At 62.8% G+C, this 25,283-nt stretch overlaps 1 protein-coding gene across 1 annotated transcript in view; it reads left to right on the top strand.

Moving 5' to 3' along the window:
* The window catches only part of CAMK2B (calcium/calmodulin dependent protein kinase II beta), a 94,731-nt gene that overhangs the window by 53,194 nt on the left and 16,254 nt on the right, over nt 1–25,283 (top strand). Inside the window, exons 4-13 of the mRNA XM_082633116.1 lie at nt 5,228–5,282; nt 9,255–9,320; nt 15,091–15,163; nt 18,440–18,542; nt 18,631–18,714; nt 19,414–19,508; nt 19,680–19,802; nt 20,263–20,346; nt 21,104–21,146; nt 22,072–22,146. Coding sequence (XP_082489242.1) covers nt 5,228–5,282; nt 9,255–9,320; nt 15,091–15,163; nt 18,440–18,542; nt 18,631–18,714; nt 19,414–19,508; nt 19,680–19,802; nt 20,263–20,346; nt 21,104–21,146; nt 22,072–22,146 — 801 coding nt within the window. The remainder of the gene's footprint in view (nt 1–5,227; nt 5,283–9,254; nt 9,321–15,090; nt 15,164–18,439; nt 18,543–18,630; nt 18,715–19,413; nt 19,509–19,679; nt 19,803–20,262; nt 20,347–21,103; nt 21,147–22,071; nt 22,147–25,283) is intronic.

The following is a 25,283-nucleotide window of genomic DNA, read 5'->3' as shown; positions in this document are numbered from 1 at the left end:
ATTACCCCAAAACTCAACCAACAAGTGTTGATTTTCTCTGTTTCTGTAGATTCAAGAGTAGTTCAGCCGGGTGATTGGGGCTGCCACGTAATTTGTGGGATCGGTGCAAAATGAAAATCTGGGGACTTTTTTCAAAAACTATTATGAATTTCAAAACAGCAACAGCAGGGCAGGGCCCTCTTGAGCCTGGGGCCTGGGACAGCTACACAGGTGGCCTGGCCATGAGCTGGTCCTGCCCAGGGCTCCAGAGACAGACAGAGACAGAGACAGACAGAAAGAAAAAGAGAGGCAGAGAGAGGCCGAGACAGAGATTGAGACAGACAGACAGAGACAGAGAGACAGACAGAGATGGAGAGGGAAGGAGAACAAGGAACACAGTGCTTTTTCTTCCCCACATTGTGGTAAAATATATGTAACAATATTTATCAGTTTAACTATTTTTAAGTGTACAGTTCAGTGGCATTAAGTACATTCACAATGTTATGTAACCATCGCCCTCATCTGTACTCAAAACTTCTTCATCGCCCCCAGGGGAAACTCTGCATCCATTAAACACTAACCCCCCGCCACTGCCCCCAGCGCCTGGCACCCACCATTCTACTTTCTGTCTCTATGAATTTGACACCCTGGGAACCTCATCAATGTGGGGACCATGCAGTATTTGTCTTTTGGGAACAGGCTTATTTCACTGAGCCTAATGTCCTCAAGGGTCATCCGTGTTGTAGCAGGTGTCAGAATTTCCTTCCTTTTTAAGGCTGAATAATATTCCACTGTGTGTATATTCCACAGTGTGTTTATCTCTTCATCCATCAATGGAACTTGGCCTGTTAGCTGTTGTGACTAATGCCGCCATGAACATGGGTGTCCAAGTCTCTGCTTTCAGTCCTTTGGGGGTATACCTCGCAGTGGATTCTTGGACCATATGGTGGTTCTCTGTTTAATTTTTGAGGTTATGATACAGTCTGGGAGGGGCCACGCTGTTACCCTGCCTTATTCTGTTTGTTTGAAGGCCACACACGGAGTGAAGGAGCCAAGCTCCCCTCTTAAAGGAGGCCCATCAGAGGGTGTGAATGCTTCTCACGATCAGCACGACGGCACGTGGTGGCTGCTGGCTGCCGGCTGGGCTGTAGCATTAGGAGCTGGTACCTGGAGTCAGGCCCCCGGGTAGAAGCTCCCCTCCCAGGGGCTTTAGTTTCTGTTCAGAGACCAGGGGGCACCTGGGCAGAGGAGACAGGTGTGGGCCGGCCTTGGCAGTGTGGGCCCGTCCCGGGAAGCAGGCCCGGGCATGACCCACAAGGGCCCTGCTGTGGGCCATGCCCTCCACAGACACGTCTGTGCTGTACTCGACTGTCGATGAGGTTGGCTCCCTCCACCTGGGGTCTCAGGAATCCCCTTGTCAGCGCATATTTACGGGCACCTACCCCATGCCAGCAGGAGACTCGGCTGAGGGCAAGGCTACCTCCACCCTCACCTCACTGGTGGGCTGTAGTTGCCTCAAGAGGTTGCTGCTCAGCACGTGAGGGTGTCTCAAACTTCCCACACTGCCCCCAGGGACTGTGGGTGACAGAGATTAAGCAGCGCCCATGGCAGGCAGAGTCTTCCACAGCCTTGTTAGAATGGGCCCCATCGGGCGGTGAGCAGAGCCCGTCGGCCTTGACCCAGAAGGCAGCCCTCAGCCTCCTTCCAGCCTCCCTCCAGCCTCCCCTCAGCCTCCCCCCAGCCTCCCTCCAGCCTCCCCTCAGCCTCCCCTCAGCCTCCCCCAGCCTCCCCTCAGCCTCCCTCAGCCTCCCCCAGCCTCCCTCCAGCCTCCCTCAGCCTCCCCCCAGCCTCCCTCCAGCCTCCCCCCAGCCTCCCCCAGCCTCCCTCCAGCCTCCCTCAGCCTCCCCCAGCCTCCCCCCAGCCTCCCTCCAGCCTCCCCCCAGCCTCCCCCCAGCCTCCCTCCAGCCTCCCTCCAGCCTCCCTCCAGCCTCCCTCCAGCCTCCCCCCAGCCTCCCTCCAGCCTCCCCCAGCCTCCCCCCAGGCTCTCTCAGCCTCCCCCAGCCTCCCCCCAGCCTCCCCCAGCCTCCCCCCAGTCTCCCTCCAGCCTCCCTCCAGCCTCCCTCCAGCCTCCCCTCAGCCTCCCCCAGCCTCTCTCCAGCCTCCCCAGCCTCCCTCCAGCCTCCCCCCAGCCTCCCCCAGCCTCCCCCCAGCCTCCCTCCAGCCTCCCTCCAGCCTCCCCCAGCCTCCCTCCAGCCTCCCCCAGCCTCCCCCCAGTCTCCCTCCAGCCTCCCTCCAGCCTCCCTCCAGCCTCCCCTCAGCCTCCCCCAGCCTCCAGCCCTCCCTCAGCCTCCCCTCAGCCTCCCCTCAGCCTCCTTCCAGCCTCCCTCCAGCCTCCCCTCAGCCTCCCTCAGCCTCCAGCCCTCCCTCAGCCTCCCCTCAGCCTCCCACAGCCTCCCTCCAGCCTCCCCCAGCCTCCCCTCGGCCTCCCTTTAGCCTCTCTCCGGCTTCCCCCCAGCTTCCCCTCAGCCCCCCGTCAGCCTCCTCTCTGCACACTGATCCTTTCTCTCCTGGGCCTGGCTCATTGATGGCAAATTCCCACCTCCTGGTTTCTGGGGCTGGAACTGCCTTCCCGTGCAGGATGGTCCACCCAGGAGCTGGGCGGGTGGGCACCACGGGGGACAATGGCCCTGCGAGGACTTCCTGCCAAGATGAGGAGGCCAGTGCAGGAGGGGAAGGTGAAAGGTTTCCTGTCTCCAAACGCTCAGGGCCCATGCTGTCACTCCCCAGCTCTTCCTTCCCAGAGCCCATCATATGATAGGTCACAGGGCCCTGCCCTCCCTCACAGCACAAGGGACCAGGGAGGGGTTCAGGTGCAGCTTTGGAGGCGCAGAAGGACCCCCCACCGAGAGCCCCCTGGCCTGGGACTCGGGGTCCTGTCCCTGGAGGAGCTGTGGCCCCAGCAGCAGGAGGCGCATCCCTGGGCTTCCCCGACCCCCTTGTCCCCCTAACCCAGTGCTCCCAGGCCAGACTCTTTCAGGTATTACTGGGACTTTATCTGCCGCCTCTGTATGCCACCCGCAGTGTTATTTACTTAACTAGATTCTACGACAATTCCTTTCTTGACTTAGTCCTGCCTGTGCAATCACGGGTCTGATGTGCTAGGTAGGTTTTCTTCTAAACCATTAAAGTAATACATGACTATTTTTTAAATGTTAAAACTGTTTAACTAAAAAGAGTGTCTACGCCCACGTGGCCTTGACTCCCATGCAGAACCCCCAGTGTCTCCCAGGGCGAGGCCGAGGGCCCTGCCAGCAGGACCTGGGAGCCTGAGCCCCTCTCAGCTGCTCGGGGCGCAGGGCCTGCGGGCAGGGTGGCCTCCACCAGGAGGAAGGCCCAGCAGCACCCCAGACTTATGGACCCCTGAGGCTCCCCTGGGGAAGGGGGATTCCCCTGCATGGGCGGAGAGAAAGGCCCCCCGGGAGGGGGGTTCCTCTGGGGCGCTGTCTGCAGGGCTGGCGGGGTGGTGGAGGGTGGACCTCTTCCCTCCATGCCGCCCCTCCACCCCGGGCCTTTCTTTGCTTGGAGTTCCAGGGGAGGCTGCTCGGTGGGGCCGATGTGCTGGGCCCCCTGCAGAAAGGAGTCAGCAGGGGGAGAGCTTTGGGTCCCTCAGGGATTTTGCAAGACGGGCCTCGAGGAGGTCGCAGTGAGCCGGGGGTCTGCTGTGTGTGTGTTAGGGAGTTGCAGACCCGCCCGGGTGGAGTCGGGGTCCGGGCGCACGTGGGTGGGGTGAGGCTGGACGCCGGGCCCTTGAGCAGAGATCACAGCGAGTGATGGGAGGGGGGATGGTGAGAGAAGAGGGGGGATGGTGAGAGAAGCAGACGTGTGAGCTGAGGCACCCCCCAGAGCCACCCACGCCCCTTCTCCTTGGCGACCAGATGCCCTGACTGCTTGTGGCAGGGGCCTGCCCCCCCGGACGCCAGGCCGTGGCCCGAGGTCAGGGGCCACTGCAGCCAGATTGGGGTTCCTGGTGTGAGGATGCTGCTGGCGGGGCCCTTGGGAAGCCCGGAGCCTGGAGAGGGAGGATGCTGGCAGCCAAGCTGGGAGCTAGGGCAGCTTCGAGGGCGTGAGGAAGGGGCTGTGGGCCCCGGGAGAGGCTCTGCTCTTCACCCTTCTGGTGCTGGTGGCCCCACCCCTTGTGGTGGGGGGGTGAGGCCTAAGGAGCAGAGGGGCGGAGCGGGCCGAGGCTGGGGGAGCAGCAGCTCTGTGGGGGCTCCGAGCCCCCGTCCACACTGCTGCTTTGGCCTTGTGCGAGCTGTGTGACCCTCAGCCAGTAACTTACCCTCTCTGTGCACCAGCTTCTGCACCTGTAACCTCTCGGGATGAGCACACTGCGGGCTCCTGACATAGAAGGCAGGGTCTGTCACGGGGCAGTGTCCAAATGAGCCGTTCCTAGAAATACCTGCTGTTTAGTGCCGGGCACGTCTTCACCTCAAGGAAAAGGAGGCACTGGGCTTGTGTTCTCTGTGCTGACATCCACTTCGCTGTTCACTCATTCATTCATTCCCTCATTCATTCATTCATCAACTCCTAATCAGCACGACTCTGGCCGGGCCCTTGTTCCAGGCTCAGGGAGATGAAGAAAACGCACTAAAGCAGAGAGGGCATGCGTGGCGTGGCACCATCCTACCGACCATGCCGGTTCTGGAATGGGAGCTCAGGGTCTGACCTTTGGAAGTGATGCTGCCCTGGGCCCTGGGCAGGTGGTCCTCCGCCCAGGGGTCCCTGCCCCCTCAGCCTGGCCCGAGAGGTTGGCGATGGCGCCCTCCACACTCCTCTCCCATGAAGTCCCTGGACGGCTCCTTTCCAGACCTGGTGGTGTGGGCCTTCGTCCCTGCACCCCTAGCCCCATCCCTGCTGCGTGTGGGAGCAGGGGACCCGGCGGGGGCTGAGAGGGGTCAGAGTCTCCCTCCGGCAGAGGAAAGGAAAGGCAAGACCACACCCCTGAGGCCCTTGGATGCTGGCCTGGGGGCGGCCAGCCTTCAGGGCCCACGCTCACCCCTCGGGCTCTGCCTGCAGCACCCCCCCGGGCCCTCCCCAGCCCGTGCTGTGGGAAGCCCCAGGCCCTCGGCCCTCCTCCTTGGAGCGCTTGTGCTACTGGCCACGGGACTGGACGGGTCGGAGGTGGGCTGGGCGGCGTGGGTAGGCCCCGGGCTGCTGCCCACGCTCACAGCCTCTCCCCTCCCCACAGTGCGTCTCCACGACAGCATCTCCGAGGAAGGCTTCCACTACCTGGTCTTCGATCTGTAAGTGCCGGAGCCTGGGGACTTGTGCTCTCGTCTGCTCCCAGCGTCGGGCCGGGCTGGGACCCTTGGTCTCCCCAGCCCCTGTGGGCAGTCCTCCGACTCCCGGGGAGCCTCGCCCCCAGCCGCGTGGGCCAGCCTCCCTTGGCTCTGCTCTTAGCTTGTTGGCTTTGCGCTGGCGCACAGAGTCCCAGGGGGATGGGACTGCCTGGCTGGTCCGCTGCCCCACACAGAAGGGCCTGCTGGAGGCTGGGGCGGAGGGGAGGGAGGGGAGTACCCCTGGAGGAACGGGCCCTCGGTCTTCCTTCCCCTTCCTTCCCCTGGCTGGGGCCCACCGGCTGGTGTGAGCATTTGCGTGTGTGCATGTGTGTGTAAGAGTGCCTCTGGGTTTATAATTGCGTGGATGCGTTTGTGTATGTTGATGAATGGGCACGTGTGTGTGTGATTTGTGGGGGCGTGTACGTGTGTACACGTGCATGTGATTTGTGGAAGGGTGTGTACAAGAGTGCCTTGTGTTATGAGTGCATGTGTGTGTGTGTTTATGAGCGTGCACGTGTAGGTTTCAGTGTGTGCATGTATGAGTGTGATTACATGAACATGTGTATGTGTGTGGTTTATGTGCATGTGTGTATGTGTGGTGTGTGTATGTGTGTGAACATGTGTATGAGTTGGTGTGGACATAGGGTGTGGACATGTACATGTGTGTGCATGTCCATGGGTGCATTGTGCACACACATGTGGCTTGTGGGTGTGCATGTGCACCCACATGTGCGTGTCTGTGTACAGTGCATATGATTTATGGGGTGTACGCATGCATGTGTGTACACATGTACACATGTGACTTGGAGTGGATACACATGGGCATGTGTGTGCATGTGTGTGCACGCGTGCATGCGTGTGTGGCGCTAAGTGAGGGCGTCTGGGGCCTCTGCTGCCTCTCACTTCCTGCTGGATTTAGAAGCGGTGATCTCATCCCCTCACTTCCCGACAGCTCTGGCTGAGTGGTGCTATATTTAGCTGTCCGTGAGTCAGCACAGCTCGGGACCCTGGGGTGGGCAGGGGTTGTAGCTTTGGGATGGCTCTGTGTGGCCTCCACGAAGCCCAGCCTGGGGGCTGTGGCCATGGGGGCAGGACATGTCTCCATGGGAAGCTCCTCCCTCAAACGACAGATGCCTTGGCCATGGGGGCGTGGAGGTCTGAGGAACGAACCCCTGGCCCACGCGGGGTCCTTTGGCCAGGAGAGGCCTTCAGGGGCTGGGCCACGTCTCGGTCCCCCTGTGTCCCACAAGACACCACTTCAAGTCACCAGCCAGGTGACCAGGGCCGACCTGTGACACAGCTGCCACTGCTGGGCTGAGGCTGTGCCCTGAAACGTCTGTCCCCTGGCCCCTTTGGAGGTGGCAAGCTTGCTGTCACCCCCGTGGGCCCCCAGACCCACCCAGTTCCACCAGCCTCTTTTCCAGGAAATACAGAGGCCCCCGGGCTGGAGGGTGGCCATGTCCAGGCCCCTGGTGGCCAACAGGTGGGTGGGTATGTGTGATTCAGGAGTGGACAAGGTGGGAGAGAATGGTGTGCGCGTGCGTGTGTGTGTACATGTGTGCACACTCGTGCATGTGAGTGCGTGCACGCGTGTGAGAGGGTCTTGAATCTGCTGCCCCACACAACAGGCAGGTGTGGGGAGAGGCTCTGAGTGGGGCTGGCGAGAGGAAACTGGCCGGTGTTTTTGGAGAGGGTGACGAGGCGGGAGGACCTGGGCCTTGCATATCCTTCCCCCAAACCTCTGTGGCCCCCAGACCTGTTGAAACTCCCACTCTGCAGCATCCAGGACAGCCCTAGGCCTCAGGCAGCTGTTTGGGGGGGCAGGGAAGGCCTGCGCGGGGGGCTGCTGAGGGAGGGGGAGGACTGGAGGCGTGGAGATGCCCCCCACCCTGCGCACAGCCGTCCTGTGCCACTCTGCATCCCCTCTGTGACTCTGTAGCCCCAGAATTGGGGAGACGTTTCTGGCCTGGGTTGGCCTCACCTTCAGGAAGCCTCAGGCCTTTTGGCAGTTTGGGGGCTCTGTGGATTTGGAGATTGACAGGTTTCCCCACTCCCCATGCCTCAGAATGTCACGTGGCCTTGGGGACCAGGCCTGGGAACAGAGGAAAGGGCTCTCCCAAGCTGCAGCCCAGAACTAGCCATGCTGTCTGGCCGGAGCCTGAGGAAAGGGAGAACACTGGCCTCCAGACCAGACCCTTCCCGATCAGCTCGAGACGCCAGCCCCCTGCAGCCAACTCCCTGACCTACAGTTCTGGACCGCAAGGCCCCAGATGCACAGGCTGGAGCCTCCTGTGGATGCAAGGACCCAGATGGCCTGTCCTCGGCCCCAGGTGGAGCCTCCTGGGGGGGCTCCCTCTGCCCCTGCTACAGCCCCGAGCAATACCTGTGGCCTTGCCCCCTCTGCCCTCTGCTTGGACTCAGGGTCTGCAGGGCCTGACCTGTGAGCTGTGTGTGCAGAGAGAGAAGCAGTGAGTCCCGCTCCCTTGGGCTGGACATAGAGCCTCCCCCGCCCACTTCACACACACGCGTGTGCACACGGACACATGGGGCTCTGCCCCCTCGAGCGGCCACCTGATCTGAGCCTGAGCCTCCTCAGGTGGCAGAGTGGGACCCTAAAAGCTCGCCCAAGTCCCAGGCTTGTTGGGAGCCTGACAGGATCTGAGGGCCAGCATCTAGCCTCGCGTGGGAGCTTGCCAGCACCCAATGCATCCTCGTTTTTGTGTTTCTCTGACACTAAGAGAGAGCCCGCTCACGCCAGGGCTACTGTTCGCCAGGGCCCATGCCCGTGGTCGCTGAGTGCTGGGCATAGAATGAAGCCAACCCAAGCCCCAACTTTGAGAACTAATGGGAACTGAGATGCAAATGGAGAGATCACAGTGCATGAGGCCAGCGCAGCTGCAGGTGGAGGGAGGGTGTGGCTGTGGAGGGAGTGTCCCTTGGTGTCCCCACAGGACACAGGAGGGAGACTCTGGACCACACGGGTACAAAAGCCCTAGGTGGAGACTTCTGGTGGACTCAGGGCTCGCCGGGTGGAGTGAAGGGCTTGGGCGGGCCCAGGGTTGGCTCCTGCCTGCTCCCCGTGCATCTGTCCCTCAGCACAGGCTCCGGACGCGCAGGCTCAGCGGCCATGGCGCACAGGCCCAGGGGTGGCTCCTGCCTGCTCCCTGTGCATCCGTCCCTCAGCACAGGCTCCAGACGCGCAGGCCCAGCGGCCATGGCTCACGGGCCCAGCCGCTCCGCGGCATGTGGGATCTTCCCGGACCGGGGCACGAACCCGTGTCCCCTGCATCGGCAGGCGGACTCCCAACCACTGCGCCACCAGGGAAGCCCCCTCAGCCCTGCTTTTCACCTTGCTGTCCACGCCCACGTTTCCCAGCCCAGGAGATCTAGTCATTTTGGCAAGCGACACGTGGCAAGAGGGTGTGTGGACAGAGGTCCCACTCTCCTTCTGGACGTGGGGCTTTGAACACCTCGTGACCTCGCCCACCAGGGAGGCCAGATCCAGGCCCTGTCTCTTCCGGCCCCTGTGCTCTGTGTGGGGGCTGCATCCCTGGCCTTGGGGGGTTTGACAAGGGAAAACCAGATTTCCTCAGGCCTGGAATTAGTCACAGGGCCTGGGTAACAGTGAAGAGACCTGGCTCAGACTCCTGGGCTGCCTGAGCCCAAACTCTGGGAAAGTCCCTGAGATGATGGAGACTCAGTTTTCTGAGCCTAAGGGCACCGGTGTCGTGGAGTGGGCGTGAAGGCTAAAGTGTGAAGTGCTGCCCTGTGTGAGGAAGCGCTCGGTAAGCTGCCAGTCCTGGGTGACGCTGGAGACAGCCGGAGGTGGTGGTGGTGAAGATGGTGGTACTGATGGCTGTGGAGGTGAAGACGGCGGTGGTGACCAGCAGGTGGCGACGGAGGTGACAGGGCGCCCTCTGTGTGCTTCTCCCACAGGGTCACTGGTGGGGAGCTCTTCGAGGACATCGTGGCGAGAGAGTACTACAGCGAGGCCGACGCCAGGTGGGTGCAGAGCCCTCACACCGTCCCGGCCCCTCTTCTCCTGCCTGGCCTTCCCTCTCTAAGCCTGGCTCCTGCCCCTCTGGCCCACATCTGCTCTCAGGCACGTTGTCCCTCACATGGCCCAGGCCGACAGTCCGCTGGGCAGAAGTGTCAGGCTGCCCGCCTGGCGGACGCCTGCCCCGTCTCCCCTGGGGTGGGTGGGAACTGGCCCACAGAGGGGCTCTCCTTGGGGTAGCTGGTGGGGGGAGAGCAAACAGAGCATGGTGGTGGGCATCCTGCTGCCCTGCCCTTGGACTTGGTCAGCCCTCATGGTGGTCGAAGGGGACCGACCTTCTCAGAGATACCGTCTGCAGTGCAGCTGCTGGGAGACAGCAGGGCCCTTCCCCCCAGAAGGGTAGGCACCCCGTGACCTGCTCTGGCCCGTGCTGTTGGCCAGATGCCACCCCGACCCGTGACAGGCGTGTCACTCCTGACAGCGCATCTCAGCTTGGAGATGGCTGCGGGCCACCAATCCCGGCCCGCCCAGCCCGGCCCACCCAGTTCCCAAGGACACACACGTTTAAAAGAAAAAGAAAAAAGGCCGACAGTGGCCCTCTGTAGGCGGTGGAGTTACGGATGCTTTTTAATTTTTTAATCTTCTTCATCTATTTTAAGATTTTTCTTTAATGAATATGTATTCCTTTTCTAATCAAGAAAATGAACGTTATTTTAAAAAGTAGCTTTTTGTGACTTGCTTCTGCACCCCCAGGCAACCTTGCCCGTCGGTGACAGCCTGGGTCCCCGTGAGAATATGTGAGTGGGTCCCTGGTGTCACCCGGGCGCCCACAGAGCTGGGCAGCAGGAGGCTGGGGGCCTGGCGGGTGCTGGCGTGGGGTGCTGGAGCCGGGGTGAGCTGGGACGTCAGACTGGGGCTGCGGCTCCCGCCCACCGAGGTCGCACGGGCACTGGCTGCTTTTCTGAGGCTCCTTGAGGAGGAAGGGCTTTCATTTTGCACAGCAGCCTGGGAACGACCCGTTCCCTCTGAGAGCAGGAAGACTCCATTTTTATTTCCTACTTACAAGAAAAGTAGAAAGTAGAACAGAGGCGCCTGCTGCTGCTCTGAGATGCTCGGGCGGCGAGAATGTCCCACGTATGCGTGCCTGCCTGCTGGGTGGAGCCAGAGCCCCAGACCCGGCATCCCGACATCTGGCAGGGCAGGACAGGAGAGGAGGTCCCCAGCGGCTGCCCCCAGGTCGGGCCCCAGGGCCCGCAGCCAGGGCAGTGCCGGGACCAGGAGGGCTGCCATCCAGCGGTACCAGGGTGCCTCGGGGGGGCGCTTGCCTTCACTGTCCTCTTCCCACCCCCCCACCTCCGCCTGGAGCATCCTACCAGGGCTCCTCGGTTCTCAGCACCCACCGCTGGGCACGGCCCAGGGCCTGGCAGCCTCCTGCGCTCTGTGGTTGGTGGTCTCGCTGGAGGGGGACGTGGCCCACAGCAGAGCCCCGCTCTTGGCTGGGAGCCCCCAGTGCCTGCCTCTTCCCCCACACATGCCCCATCCCCCCAGCACCTGTGTCCTCGGAGGTCCTCCCTTGCGCACTCTCAACTCCTACCTGCCTCCAACCTCGTCTTCTCCGATGCCCGCTTCTGCCCCCACCCCCACCCCCAATTCTGTGGCTCCCTCCTGCCTGCCCGGATGACCGGCATCCTGACCTTCCTGCCTGGGCCTCCCTTGTGGAGGCTCTCCTGGCGTTTGGGGCCCCACCCACAAATGCCTAGTTTTCTCTCACGGACTCCACCTTGCTCATAGCCAGACTACCAGGGGGGCGAGAGGGAACGAAGGACACTCTCGGGGATCCCTTCCAGCCCTTAAACCCGCACCTCAGGCTGCCCTTTTTCCCGGGAGTCCTGGACCCTGGAAGCATGCTTTTGACCTTTGTGTTGGTGCTTAGCCTTCGGGTAGGAGGGCCTGAGAGAGTGATGTGGATGCCCACCTGGGTGGGTCTCCCATGGGCATCGTCAGGAACTGTGGCAGATGGGGTGAAGGCTTTCTCCCGCCCTGGGGGGGTGTTCCCCCAGGACCCCCAGTGAAAGGGGCCTGGGCTCTGCTGAGGCTGGAGCCCTAGACGCCTGGCCGTGGTGGTGGGCACCTTCCTGGCCAGGGTGCAGGCCTGGCCCCCGCCAAATGCGTCAGCCACCCTTCCAGTGGCCTGCCCGGGGCCGTGCTGCTCAAAGCTGAGAGAGTGATGAATTTCCAACATGTCACATCTCTAGAGGAAGAGGAAGCAAGGCAGGAGTTGCTTTTCTGAACCTTTTTCTAACCGAGAAGGCTGGAGATTCCTCTGAGGAAGAAGTGAGATCTTTATTTTGGAGTTTGTGGGGAAAAGGAGGGGTCTTTTTCAAACCTGGGAAAACGAAGTTGAAAATATTTAGAGTCCATTTTTAAAAACCCTGAAAAGCAGTATGGCTCATGAGGGATGCTTATGGGGGCCGGTGAGAAGGCTGGCTGTCCCAGGGAGGGGGAGGGGGAGGGGAGGGGGGAGGGGCACATCTGAGGTGACAACAGAGCCCAGAACCATGAGAATAACGGCCAGGACCCGGCCAGCGTCCGGAATGCTGCTTGGGAACAATGCTGACCACAACAGTGACTTTCTAAGTTGTTCAGAATATGAAAAAAGGCCCCACGAGGAAGACGGTACGATGTAAATGGCAGGTAGAAGGGAGGCAGGACCTCATGACTGGCCAGGCAGCCTCATGTCCTCCAAGGCCGTGGTCTCAGCTGGGAGACCAGGGCGAGAGCAGGGTGAGGAGGGCCCCGGGAGCGGTCCCCAGAGGTCCCTGGAGGGTGGGCTAGCTGGAATGGGCCGCTCTCCAGGCAGGTGGGTGCCCCGTCCACCTGCAGGCCGCAGAGGCCACTGCCACGTGGGTCCCAGAGATGCTGAATAGGCCCGGGAGACAGGCGAGCAGCGTTGCCGCACTGGCTGTGGGGAGGAGGTGAGCAGACCTGCACCGTTTTCTCTTGGGGGACGTGGTTTGCTTGGCCAGCTCATTTGTGAGCACTGGGGGCTAAGCCAGCACATCTCTCCATCAGGGCGGCCACGAAGCGACCTGAGCAGGGCCTGCGGGATGGGCGGACAGGGGCTGCATCAGAGCTGTAGGGCTGGATTTCAGCCAGCGGGCTGAGTTCTGTGATGCTCAGGGAGAGATGCTGGCTCAGCAGGAGCAGTCACCCCATTTCTGGCGCTGGTTTCGGGCCCTGCATCCCCAAGAGGAGACGCGGGGGAGGGCAGAGGGCATAGCCCACCCCCATCTGAGCTGACGTATCAATCGGTGCTGCGGCCGATGGATCCCTGGGTCCAAGAGACGTTCGGGGAACACGTTCCTACAAGGCTGGGCCGGAGGACACAATCGAGAGGAAAGAACCGACATGTCCCTGTGGTCGTGGAGGCCACAGTCCGGAGCAGAGACGGACGCTGCCCAGACGCCCACACAGAGCGCAGGGCCGCCGCGTGACTGCAGTGGGGACGACGTGGGTACCTCACGCTCGCTTAGCACGGAGCAGAGTCCAGAGAGCGTTCTGGGGTTGAGAGCGGAGGCAAGCTCACAAGGGTGGAGGAAGAAGAGCGGCTTGACCCATAGCTCAAGACTTGCAGGGCTCTCAGCAGGCCTGAGCTTGGAGCCAGATCATTCCAGGGCTTTCGGGGAGTGGCCAATGGCCCAGGAGATGCCAGCCTGTGAGGCTGTGAGGGCTGCTGATGCGCTGGAGGGAGGGGCGGGGTACCACAGGGATGGCAGGGCACATGGCACATGGCTGGGACGGGTGTCCCCGGGGGCAGAACCAGGGTCTGGCTGCAGCGGCACAGGCGGGGGCTGGTCTGCCCCAGGGTCCCCGAGCCCCTGTATCGGGTCGGGTGCTGCAGCGTGTGGGTGGTCCACGGACTGAAGGCTGAGCTCCGTGAGGATGCATTGATGCCCCCAGCATGCCTCTCCAGGGCTCTGGGTTTGCCAGGGAGCCGCAGATTCCCGGGGACTGGGGAAGCCAGAGTCCCCTGCCCCGGGCCCTGGCTCAGTGGCCTCAGCTACAAGTGCTGGGCCTTTATCTGGCCTCTGTCTCCACCCAGCGGCCTGTCCTGACCTCAGAAGAGCTTCCCCGACCTCACGGCTGAGCTCTGCCCACGAGGAGGGAAGCCCCTGAGTGGGTCAGCCTGGGCGGTGGGAGGGGTGCTGAGCCTGTGTCTGCAGTCACGGGAGGGCTGGTGGTGGCTGGGTGTGGATCTGGGGATGCAAGGATTGGAGTGAGGACCACAAAGGATTGTTCCTGGCAGATGAGGACATTGTGGGAGGGGCAGGAGTGGGGAGGGAGGCACTGGCAGCAGGTCAGGCAGGAGAGCTCAGGGCGTGGGGCAGGGGTGGGCTTTCCAACCCCTAGAGGCACCTAAGGGCAGGGGGTGATGGGGGACTGTCGCCCACAGGTTTGGGCCCGGCTCCTCTTGACCCCTGTAAACCTCAGGAATCCATCATCAGGATTCTGAGGTCTAGGTTTCTGCAGGGGGACCTCAGGTTTACTTTTCTATGCAGCAGGTGGGCTCCAGATGTGGCCAGAGGTATTTGAGGAAGAGGCCTGGTCCCCTATCCCTTCTCTGAGTTTGCTGTTAGGAAAACAAAGCCCACTCCTCCAGCTGACCTTCAGTCACCCCACAGGGTCAAGCCATGGCAGGAAGGGTCCTGAGGGAATCTGTCTGTGCATCCCTCGTCCCTACCCAGAGGGGCTGTGGCTGAGACCCCAGGGGGTGAGCTATAGGGAGCCTGTGGGCCTCCTGTCTCCCGTGGCTGGTAACGCTGCAGGGCTGCTGTGGGAGCCCAGGGTCTGTGCCTGGCTTTGGGGGCAGCTGGAAACTTTCCAGTCCCCTGGGGCCACCTGTGGGAGGCAGGCTCAGGCCACAGGGGCTGGGGGCATCTAGGTCTGATGTTCAGGGCACGTTGCTGAAGCACAGGTGTTGGAGGGCGCCTGAGGAGAGCTGGGTGTCTCCCTCCAGCCAGTAATACCCCAGAGGGCTCGGGACTTCTCCCAGATCTGGAAGGAAGCCCCTGGCTTGGGGCCCTGGGCTGTGCCAGGCTGCCTCTTCACCAGGAGCGCATCCGGGACCCCAGGGCTGCTATGGAGCTGAGCTGTCTAGCACGGCAGCCGGCAGCCAGTGTGGATGTTCAAGTTTATTCAAATGAAATGACTCCTGCTCTAGCACATGAGTGACTGGAGGCTGCAGCATTAGCACTGCCCCAGAACAGAGGGGGGCCCTAGTGGCCAGGGCGTCACCCACACTGTGGCACTGGCCTGCCCTCGCCCTCTCGCCCTCTCACCTCTGCCCTTTCCTTGCCTGGGTTCCCCGATCTCCAGCCTGCCTTGCAGGGTGTGGGCTCAGGCCGGGCCTCCCTCCCGCAGGGCGCCCAGCTCAGGTCCAGGCTTGGCCAGCATGAGCCTGGGGAAGAGTGCCCTGGGGCCAGGCATGTCTCCTCTGAGCAGCACTCCCAAGGGCCTGGCCAGAGGGGAAGGCAGGGTGGGGGGCGCATGGGGCCTGGCCGGCCCTTGTGTTGACCTTTGGGGGTGAGGAAGGAGCCTCAGAGGTCCCCTCCTGGCCAGTGTCTTCTCTCCCATGCGGCAGGCCGCACCTCAATTCCCTGCTTCCCCGCGGCCCCCTGCGGGGACCCCACCCCAGTGCCACTCAGCACCCTGCTCCTGCACCCCCGCCCACTCTTCGGGGGCCACCCGCACTAATGCGCCTGCTGTTTGCTGCAGTCACTGCATCCAGCAGATCCTGGAGGCGGTTCTCCATTGCCACCAAATGGGGGTTGTCCACAGGGACCTCAAGGTGAGTCCCCCACCGCGCTCTGTGCCAGGTGTGTGTTGTCTGTAACTGCATGTTGTGTTTAACAGGAGGCTCTGGGCTGGGGCAGTGCAAGCGCCAGGAGACACTGTGTGCGGGGGACGTGTGCACGTGCGTGTGCATGTGTGTCTGCGTGTGAAGGTGCGTGCATGTGAGAATGTGGGTCTGTGTGCACATGTATATGTGTGTGCCTGTGTGGGCACATGTATGTGTGCTCACATGCACATGTGTGTATACATGTGTGGGAGCATTGTGTGCACATGCATGTGCGTTCATGCATGTGTGAGAGAATATGTGTATGTGCGCAGGTGTGCACATCTGTGTGCGTGGTGTTTGTGTTTGTGCACACGTGCATGTATTTGCACACGTCCCTCCCAACACCTCTAGGCTTCAGGGCTGAGAGGAGACGGTTGTCAAAAATCAGCCTATTACCACGTGTCCACTCGGGGTCTCGCTTTCTGGGCTCCGGTTGAGATTCGGACCTGGCAGGTGGGACACAGGTGATGTGCGTGCAGGTGGGGCTGATGCCTCGGGAGCAGGGGTGTGAGGGACCAGCCTGGATGGTGTCTGCAAACTTCCAGCCCTTTCTTCTAGTCTCTGTGGCCCTTGGCTCAGCTCTGGGCAAAGTGACCATAGAGCGTTTAAAACAAGGTTTGTCACCCACAGGGCTCAGTGCGGTGGGAGGGTCTTCAGGAGGAGCTACACCCCATCCTCCTGCCTCCCTCCTCCCCCCTCCCTCCTTTCCCCCTCCCTCCCTCTCCACCCTCCTCCTCCTCTCAATTTCTCCTCCTTTCTTTGATTTTAGCTTTCTTCAAGTCTGGGTTTGGGTCAGTTTCTTCTGTGGGGGGGTGGGGGGACCCCTGGGCCTGTCATCCCTGCTAAGAGACCTGCTGGTGGCGTTTGAGACCAACCTTCCCATGGGTGCTCGGGCTGAATGGGGTCACGCCCTTCCTTGGGCCACCGAGGGGTGTGTGTCTGTGAGCTGATCTTTGTGGGGCTGCTCTTGGAATGTTGTCCTGCCAGGAGCAGGGCCAGGACCCTCTCCTGTGCCCTTCATGTGTTCCCACTCCCTCTCTGCATGTGCCGTGTGGTCCCCTGTCCTTTCACGTGCCCACCCAGGCCCGCCATGTCTGCCTGTCCTTGGGTCCCCCTCTGTCGCTGTGTCTTGTCTAAATCGACCTCATTTGGGGGCCTCTGGGAGGAGGGGCCGCAGGGGAGTGGGCACGCATCCCCCCTTGACTATGGACCCCGTGATGCATAAGTAACTTTGAGGCCAAAGCACGCAAAAGGAGATGGATGCTCCCCCCAGCCCAGTTGTGCCCTGGGGGCAAACAGAATCCTTGCTGAAAAGAAGAAAAGGGGGCAGGAGTCTGCCAGGTGTCGGGGGAGCAGACTGACCCTCCTCCTCTAGAGAGGCCTCCACCGTCTTGACTGAGACAGCCTCCCAGAAGCAGTGCTGTGGTGGGTGTCCTCTCAGCCAAGGTGTGGAGTGGGGAGAGAGCAGAGGGGGCCGGTGCCATCTCAGGGTGCTGCGAGGGAGCCAGGGTGGAGCCCGGGGCCAGGGCATCACTGCTCGGACCCAGCTGGGTTCCCTGCCTCTCCCCCCGCCCGGCCCCGAGCCTTCTTGTTCAGCTCTTCCCAGGGACCAAGTTCACTTAGCTCCTTCCTGGGGAGGAGTGTTGGTTTGTTTCCTCAGGGTGGGGGTATCTGAGCTGTAGAAGTCAGGTCAAGCCCCCAGCTGCAGTCCCTGACCCCTACGATTTCAGACTTCTTTTTTTAATTTAATTTTTAAAAAATTGAAACATAGTTGATTTACAATGTTGTGTTTATTTCAGACTTCTTGATGTGGGGTGTGTGGAGAGGTTGGGGTCCCCTTGCCCCACGCACATTTGCAAAATCAAGGTGTTCAGAGGCGGGCTTCCCTGGTGGTCCAGTGGTTAAGACTCCGTGCTCCTAATGCAGGGGGCGCAGGTTTGATCCCTGGTCGGGGAAGTTCCACACGGCGTGCGCTGTGGCCAAAAGAGTTGATGGGACGTGCATTAAGAAATAAACTTTAAAAAAGAAAGAAAAGGGGAGTATTAAAAAAAAAAAAGACCAATAATCCAAAAAAAAAAAAAATGTTCAGAGGCCTCCAGGCCGTGCTGGGCAGACAGAGCTGGGTGTCCCCAGCGCCCATCACCTGGAGGGACAGCGCCTCATCCAGCCAGCTGTGTGGGCCTGGAGGAACTGGTTTCTGCCGGGTGGGGCTGGCGTGCTTCATCTCTTCCACGTGTGTTGTCCTAACACCCCAGGTGTACAAGCGGTGTTAACTCAGTTTGGTTGGTGGTGTTTGTCTTTCTTGGTGGCACCAAAGTGGCAGTGTGGTCTCAGCGGGCCTTCCCGTCGGGAGGGTGGCCTGGCGAGGGGGCCAAGGGCCCAGAGGCATGAGGAAGTCCAGCGGCTTTGAGCTCTGAGCGCTGACCACTGGGAGGTGGTGAGGCTGGTGGGATAGGCTGGGATGGGAGGGGCCCAGCGCACAGGACACAGTGCACAGGGACCCCCTCGGGCCTTCGGGGCCAAGCGTCCCCAGTCAGGGGGCAGCAGCCTCGGTGCTCCAGTGGGACAGGGATGAATGTCCTTCCAGCTTGAGCAAGGGCGCTGCTCCCCGACTCAGGGAGGTCTGCATGGGCCCTTTCCCACCTGTGGGCACTGGATGGGCGGCAGTCAAGGCAGGCCCCCTCTGCCCAGCATGGGGCTGGTGGGGCTTGGTGGACACATGTCCTGCACTGCCCAGCTCCCGGGGGCCCTCGGTTGTTCCTTCTTGCCCTTTGAGGGTTGCTGTCCTGCCAGAAGCGCCTGAGCGCTCCAGCAGGCCGTTGTCTCTGCAGCCAGCCGCGGTGAAGGGAGGGAAGCCCCTCTGCCGGTGGAGGTCCCGGGCCCCTGCATAGCCTGCCAGGGCCTGTAGGGTGCACTCAGTTTTTGGTCCCAGCACCCTGAGTTCACAAGCTTGTGCTTTGAGAGCCAGCTTCCCTCAGCTCTGGGGCGCCTGTCCCTGCCCCCCGGGAGTGCGGGGCAGGGACAGGCTGCGGGGTGCAGGCCTGGGGGGCCCAGAGCTCTGGGATACGCCCAAGCCAAGGGTGTCAGCTGCGCTGGGGGGACACCCACGTGGTGGCGGGTCAGGCCTGTGTGCCCCTGTCTGCAAAGCACTATTTTGTCCCCCTCCCTCCTGTGACACCCCCGGGTGTAAACCACACGCTCTCGGGCCGGTCACCTTCCCCGCAGCCCGAGAACCTGCTCCTGGCCAGCAAGTGCAAAGGGGCCGCAGTGAAGCTGGCAGACTTCGGCCTGGCTATCGAGGTGCAGGGGGACCAGCAGGCCTGGTTTGGTGAGTAGCCGGCTGGCCGGCCGGGGGCCAGGCTGGGGGCATCAGCTGCCCCCGCGGCCCCTCACACGGCCCTTTCCCCTCCCGCTAGGGTTCGCTGGCACGCCAGGCTACCTGTCCCCAGAGGTGCTGCGCAAGGAGGCATACGGCAAGCCAGTGGACATCTGGGCATGCGGTGAGGCTGGTGTGCAGGGCGGGGTAGGGCCGCAAGGCCACCGTGAGGGACCTGCCGCTGGGCTGACTCACGGGGCTACCCCCGCTAGGAGCGCCCTCTCCACCCAGACTGGAGTCGCTAATGCGATACTGGCTGTTGCTGAGAAGCCCACCGCCCCGGTGCCTGCCCTGCGCTCCGCAGAGCGGTCTGGAGAAGGAGCGGCAGGTGCCCGGGTGGTGGATGGATGCTGGAGGGCTGGAGACCGTGCACGCCACCCTGGTGGGGCCTGTCCTCTGCGCGGCAGAGGGGGCCGGCCTCGGGCCTCTCCTGTGAAGTAGGGTGAGGGTAGAGCAGAGGTGAAGGGGATGTTTATGCCATTCCGCCGTCAGCGTCTCCAAACAGTGACACTTGCTGACGGCTGCGGGGGCCGGGGGGGGGTCCCACTGGACCTTGAGGGTCCCAGTGTCCTCATGGGGCTTGCTGGCTTCGGGCAGTGACCCCCCCCCTAGCTGATGCTGAGAAACTGGCTGAGGGTCCCCTAGCTGTCAGGCGGCAGAGCTGGGCATCTGACCCCCACGCCAGGGGTCACACAGCTGACCCCACGCAGCAGCGCCCCACTGGCTTGTGGCCGCGCTGTGGGCTCCATGGGCTGGGGCTGAGCCGCTGGGCGCAGGCAGTGAGGGCGGCAGTGCGAGGCCCCGTGCTTGTGGTTCCCCGCAGGGGTGATCCTGTACATCCTGCTCGTGGGCTACCCGCCCTTCTGGGACGAGGACCAGCACAAGCTGTACCAGCAGATCAAGGCCGGGGCCTACGACGTGAGTGCCGGGGACCCCCACCCCCACCCCTCCCCGTCTGGGGGAGGCAGGCTGGCAGAGGCAGGGAGTGGGGTGATGCCGCCGTTTCCAGATGAGGCCCCCCCTCGGAGAATTCTGTCCCTGCCTGGGAAGGGGGCTTCAGGCTCCCTTGTGCGTGGCTTCCCTTCATAGTTCCCGTCCCCGGAGTGGGACACAGTCACTCCTGAAGCCAAAAACCTCATCAACCAGATGTTGACCATCAACCCTGCCAAGCGCATCACGGCACACGAGGCGCTGAAGCACCCGTGGGTCTGCGTAAGTCGCCCCAGCCTCGGACTCCCCACCCGGCGCGTTGACCCTGGCGCGCTCTCCTCGCATCCAGTGGATCCCCTGGTTTCCCGGGGGCTGCGTGGCCTGTGGCTTTAAGGCTGGTGGGTTTAAAGACCTTAGTCCCTGGGAGACTAAGGAGCTCCGTGGGAAGAGGAGGCCCAGTCCAGGGCATGAGGGGATAGAGTAGCGAGGCGGGTGAGGGACAGGTTGGGGGGCGGACGGGCCATGAGGGGTGACGGGCTGGGGGGTTAGGCAAGCAGCGGGGACAGGTGGCCTCTGGCTGCAGTGGGCAGCCGGCAGCTCTTGGCACAAGGGCCCTGGGGGTGCTGCTGCCCTTAGCCTTGCCCAGAGCCCCCTCTTTTGAGCCCCGCCTTGGGGACAGAGCTGATGCCCCTCAGGGCTCCTTGCAGCGTGTGACCCCCTCCTCCCGCCCCCCTCCCCACAGCAACGCTCCACTGTGGCCTCCATGATGCACAGGCAGGAGACCGTGGAGTGCCTGAAAAAGTTCAATGCCCGGCGGAAGCTCAAGGTGAGACGCCAACCCCAGCGAGTGGCCAGGGTGCCACGCCAGGCACGCATGCTAACCCACCCAGAGGGGCCGAGGGCCCTGCCCTGGGAGCAGCTGGAGGGGCTCGGGCAGGCCTGTGGGGGTCCCAGTCACCTAGGACGGGCTGCTTGTCAGCGCTGTCCCAGACTAGCCCCCCCGTGGCAACAACACCAGAGGTGCCCAGACGTGGGCCTGGCCCCCAGGTGCACAGCTGGTCCCTCCTCAGCCACCCACGCCACCCGTGAGGCATTCCTGGGGCTCCCTGGGGGGAAAGGCGCCCTGTAGTCGGTCATGCTCTCTGAGCGGGAGCGGGCTGAGAAGCTTCTGACCTGGGGCAGGTTTGGTCAGGAGATCAGCCGAGCTCTTCTGCTTGCGTGGGCCGGGGGAGGTCGGGAGGGAGGGCGGGGGGCCCTGGGCAGGTTAGGCCGTTGGGCGCCAGGCCCACCCTCCCTACAGGCTGCTCTGTGCTGAGAGTGAGTGTCCAGGCCTGGCGGCCTGGTGTGCACGTGCCTGTCAGGGAAAGGAGGTGCCGTGGGGAGAGGCAGACCCCAACTACAGCCCCGGCGGTCTTGAAGCCTTTAGGAGCTGGGCTCAGTGGGCAGTTCAGGACCTGGGGTGCGTCCCTGTTTTAATGCTGGACGTGGGTGGCATGTCTGGGTGCAGCTGCCTCTCTGCGAGGCCGTGACTCGAGGTCCGGGCGGGGGTCTCCACCTGGCCTCAGCTGTGTGTCTCTCCCCAGGGAGCGATCCTCACCACCATGCTGGCCACGCGGAATTTCTCAGGTGAGTACAGCCTCCTCCAGGAGGTGCAGGCCTGCGGCGGGAAGGCTGGAGAACGGCCCGCCACCAGCTGCCTGCCGTGTCCTCACCCCACTGTCCCCTCCTCTGCTGCTGGCCCGGCCCGACCTTCCTCCCTCTGAGACCCTCGGGCCACAGAGGAGGCCTGGGCTCCGGCCGGGCCCTGCGAGGGCACGTCCCTGAGTGTCGGGTCTGTGTGTGAGCTGCCCGCCGGCCGGGCCGCAGCTCCGTGTGTCTGTCCAGGTGTTGGTCGGCACCTCTGTGGCCTCGCTGTTGTCCTGAATCCTCGGAGCACCCATTCTGTGTGTGGGTTAGGGGGCGGCTAGAGGAGGCTCTGGATACCCTGGCTGGCGGCTGCCCACCCGGGCACCGAGAGTGGGCAGGGCTGGGGGTGTGCGGCCGCTCTGGGGGGCTGCCGGCGACCCTGAGGCCATGGGCCCAGGCAGGTCCAGCGGGGACAGCGTCACGCGAGCGGGGCCGCTGCCCCCTGGCGGTCCTGTGGCTTGTCTGTGGCCTGCGATGCTGGTGCGGGTGCGTCTGTGGTCCGTCCTCGTTGTCCATTTACATCAGCACGCGCCCCATCCTGTTTCTTTTGCTGTGATGCTGTGCTGCCGGGCTGGGGGGCATGCTGTCACACCAATACTAATAGGACGTGTCCTGTCCGCACGCCCAGCCCGGCACCCGCAAGGACCCGCTGGGGTTTTCCAAGGAGAAAGGAGGCAAATGCTTTTCCACTGTCAATCGGTCTCCATCTTGTTTTCACGCTCCTGTGAAAGGGATTCTGGAACCACCCGTCACCTAAACTTTGACTCTAATCTTCTTCTGCTTCCTTTGTCTCTTCTCTTCCCTCACCTCGCCCACCCCTCGTCTGTGTCCGCCCCTCCCCTCGTCTCTAACCTGGTGCTAACAGTGGGCAGACAGACCACCGCTCCAGCCACAATGTCCACCGCGGCCTCCGGCACCACCATGGGGCTGGTGGAACAAGGTAGATGTCCCGCCTGTCGGCATGCAGGTCCCCTCGCTGCACGCAGCCGCTGGCTGGGCCTTGAGAGCCTCCCCAGAGGCCCCGGGAGCCCCTGCTCCCGCCGTGGACACACCCACAGAGCCCCCGTGGGCAGGGAGGCAGCCCCAGCTGTCCCAGCGGCCTCAGACCCCACCTATTTCAGGAGGGGCCAGGCTAGCTGACCCCTGAGATGAGTTGCCCTCCATGCCTTTGACCGAGTTCCGCAGTCCTGGTTCCTGAGTCTGGGGGTCAGGAGACCCCTCTGGTCAGAGCCCTTTGCTGTCTCAGGCTCACTCTCCACTTGTCCATCATGACCCCCGCTCAGAATGACCTTGACACCTATCCCAGGAAGCCTCGGGGCTGCTGCTGGGAGTTTGAATCCCGAGTGGGGGCCCTGGGGAGAAGGGCGTGGGCAGAGACCCTGCCCCGTGAGAGCCCACTGGCCACCCTGGCCACCCCCGACCTGGCCCGCACACGCGCCTGGGGCCTTGCCCTGTGCTTCCAGCCGCTCGCACGGAGCCGGTGGTCTGTGCTGAGTCCCAAACACGCACGTCTGCCCCGTGAGCCCCAAGATGGGGCCCTTGGCCACCCAGAGAATGACTCTGAAGGCCTCCTCTTGGTTTCTTTCTACGAGGCCCCCATTACCTCGTCCCCAACCTGTGAGGGGAGAGGCTCATTCTGCTAACGTGTGCCCCAGTCTGTGAGGGGCAGACCTCTCAGGAGGCCCAGGCCGGCTCCCGCTCATCCAACCGTGACCTTGGCTGGACCACGTGAGGCTAGTGGACCCCAAGACATCCTCGTGGGCCCATGGCCCCAGCCCGAGCTGAGGGTGGCACAAGTGTAGGGCGGGCAGAGCCAGCTGCAGCTGAGGGGCCTAGAAGAAGCCTGGCATTTCCTGCCGGTGCCTCGAGTGTTGGCCGGGACAGGGCAGACGCCCAGCCCCTCCCAGGCCCGGGCCCTTTCTTTTTTTTTCTCTCTTTTTTTTTTTTTTTTTTTTTTTGGCGGTACGCGGGGCTCTCACTGCTGTGGCCTCTCCCGTTGCGGAGCACAGGCTCCGGACGCGCAGGCTCAGCGGCCACGGCTCACGGGCCCAGCCGCTCCGCGGCATGTGGGATCTTCCCCGACCGGGGCACAAACCTGTGCCCCCTCCATCGGCAGGCGGACTCTCAACCACTGCGCCACCAGGGAAGCCCCCGGGCCCTTTCTTTACTGCACATCCAGCCCAGCTCTTACCCCATGACCCCACAGGGTGCGCAAGCCCGCCTGCCCACCCAGAGGACCCCGGCCGCTGCCTCCTGGGGCTTTCAGGGCAGGGCTGTCCTCAGCAGGAGGGCCTGTGCTCCTCCCGTGAGCCCGGTGACAGGTCCAGCAGGCAGGCCCCCGGGGGTCATCCTGAGTCAGCTTCATTTTCTGGGCCTTTCTGGAGCACCTGAGAGGGAGGGAGGGGCAGTGGGACACGGAACAGTGAGACTAGGGGCTCCTGGTGAAGCCGGGGGCGGGGCGGCGGTGAGCGAGGCAGGCGCCTGCCTCTGAGCCGCTCTCTGCCCGGGGCTCCCACCTGCAATGCCCGCTGCCTGCAAGGGGATGTGGAGCGTCCGTGCATGAGGCCGCGAGCATGTGCGGCTCTGCCCCCGGCGCCCAGGGCCGCTCTGTCCTGGGGGTGGTCCGTGCATGTGGACGGAGCCCAGCATGGCTGTCCCTGAGTGACGAGCTAGGGAACAAGGTAAAGGCTGGGCCCTGTGGGCTGAGCCCCCATCCCCGCTAGGTCAGCCCACCTCAGCCAGTGCGTTGGACCCAGCAGACACGGCAGGCAGGGGGGCTCAGTCCCAAGGCCATCGCTTCTCTGTGGATGACGGCCCCTGGGGTGACATAGTGCCCTCGGCCGGCGGAAGACTGGGTGTCTTTGTAGATCTCTTGCAGTTCATCGAGGCGGCCTGGTCAGTCCCACTTGGCCTTCACCAAGAGGAGACTCAGGCAAACTGCTGGGGTGGCAGTGATGGCCTGGCCCCAAGGACCCGGGCCGGGGCGGGGCAGAGGGTCTCTGCTTATCTCCGGGGGTCTAGGGTGCCTGGTTGGTCCACCTTGGCTTCTGCTGTGTAGTAATGAATTCCACTTGAATTCGACTTGAGGAAACACGAAGGAAACTCCCTATGCCTTTGACCGCTAGTGTAGACGGGAGTCAACAGGATTCTGGAATTATTCTCAGACAGAGATGTGAATTTCCAGGAAACGCGGCGGCCAGGAGCTGTGCTCAGGAAGACGGCAGCTGTGTGTCCAGACACGCTGCACCCAGACACGCAGGTGTAGGTTACAGGGGTTCCTAAGGAGGAGTGTTCGGGAATCGATTACAAAGACAGGTGTCTGCTGCAGGGCCTCCTGGAGCCTGGGCCGTGGTGGCCGACTGAGTCCCCGGAGGGGTGGCTTGTTAGGAAGTGGAACTGGTACCGTCCTGTGTAGCACGGTCTGGAATGTGGGTTTTGATAGAATCAGGGACTGAAGGGAACCCTCTTAAGACCCACGACTGTCCCAGGGTCTGACCCAGGGGCCCCCCTTTCCTGCCCAAGGGGAAGGCCAGGCAGAGCTGACTCTGCCCCCACCAGGGCACTGGGCTGGCCCTGGCCGGACTTCTCAGACCAGCACTGGCGTGCACTGGCTCTAACTCAGCCGGCTGGGCTGTGTGGCATGGGGAGGTGACTCTCCGCAGACTGTCCACCTTAAGTTGGGGGCGGGGTCAGCTTGCTCGCCTGCTCAGCTCTCACGACGAGTGCCTTCAAGACGAGCTGGACCCCACTTTCCTCCAGCTGTGTCCGGCCAGCTGGTCGGCCAGCACAGACAGGGTCCCTGGGCTCTGTGACCACAGCACGACCCCCACTTCGGGGTCAGCAGGGAGGCTAGGGCCATGCTGGTCAGGAGTGAAGCTGCAGGCCCTGGAGGCCCGGGAGTTCCCACGTCTGCAGGGCCGGATTGTTCCTCCGTGGTGAGTTACAGGGATGCGGACACAGCTGCCGCCTGGGAGGTTGTCACAGTCCCCGCAGTGGGAAGTGGACTGTGGCCCTGAGCAGGCGGCATTTCTGGTCCTGGATGCCCGTGGAGCAGGGCTGCCGGGGCAGCAGGGTGTG

The sequence above is a fragment of the Mesoplodon mirus genome (assembly GCF_964341445.2).
Source record: "Mesoplodon mirus genome assembly, chromosome: 9".
Lineage (NCBI taxonomy): Eukaryota > Metazoa > Chordata > Mammalia > Artiodactyla > Ziphiidae > Mesoplodon > Mesoplodon mirus.
The sequence above is the reverse complement of the archived record's forward strand: the minus strand, read 5'-3'. Positions and strand labels throughout refer to the sequence as shown.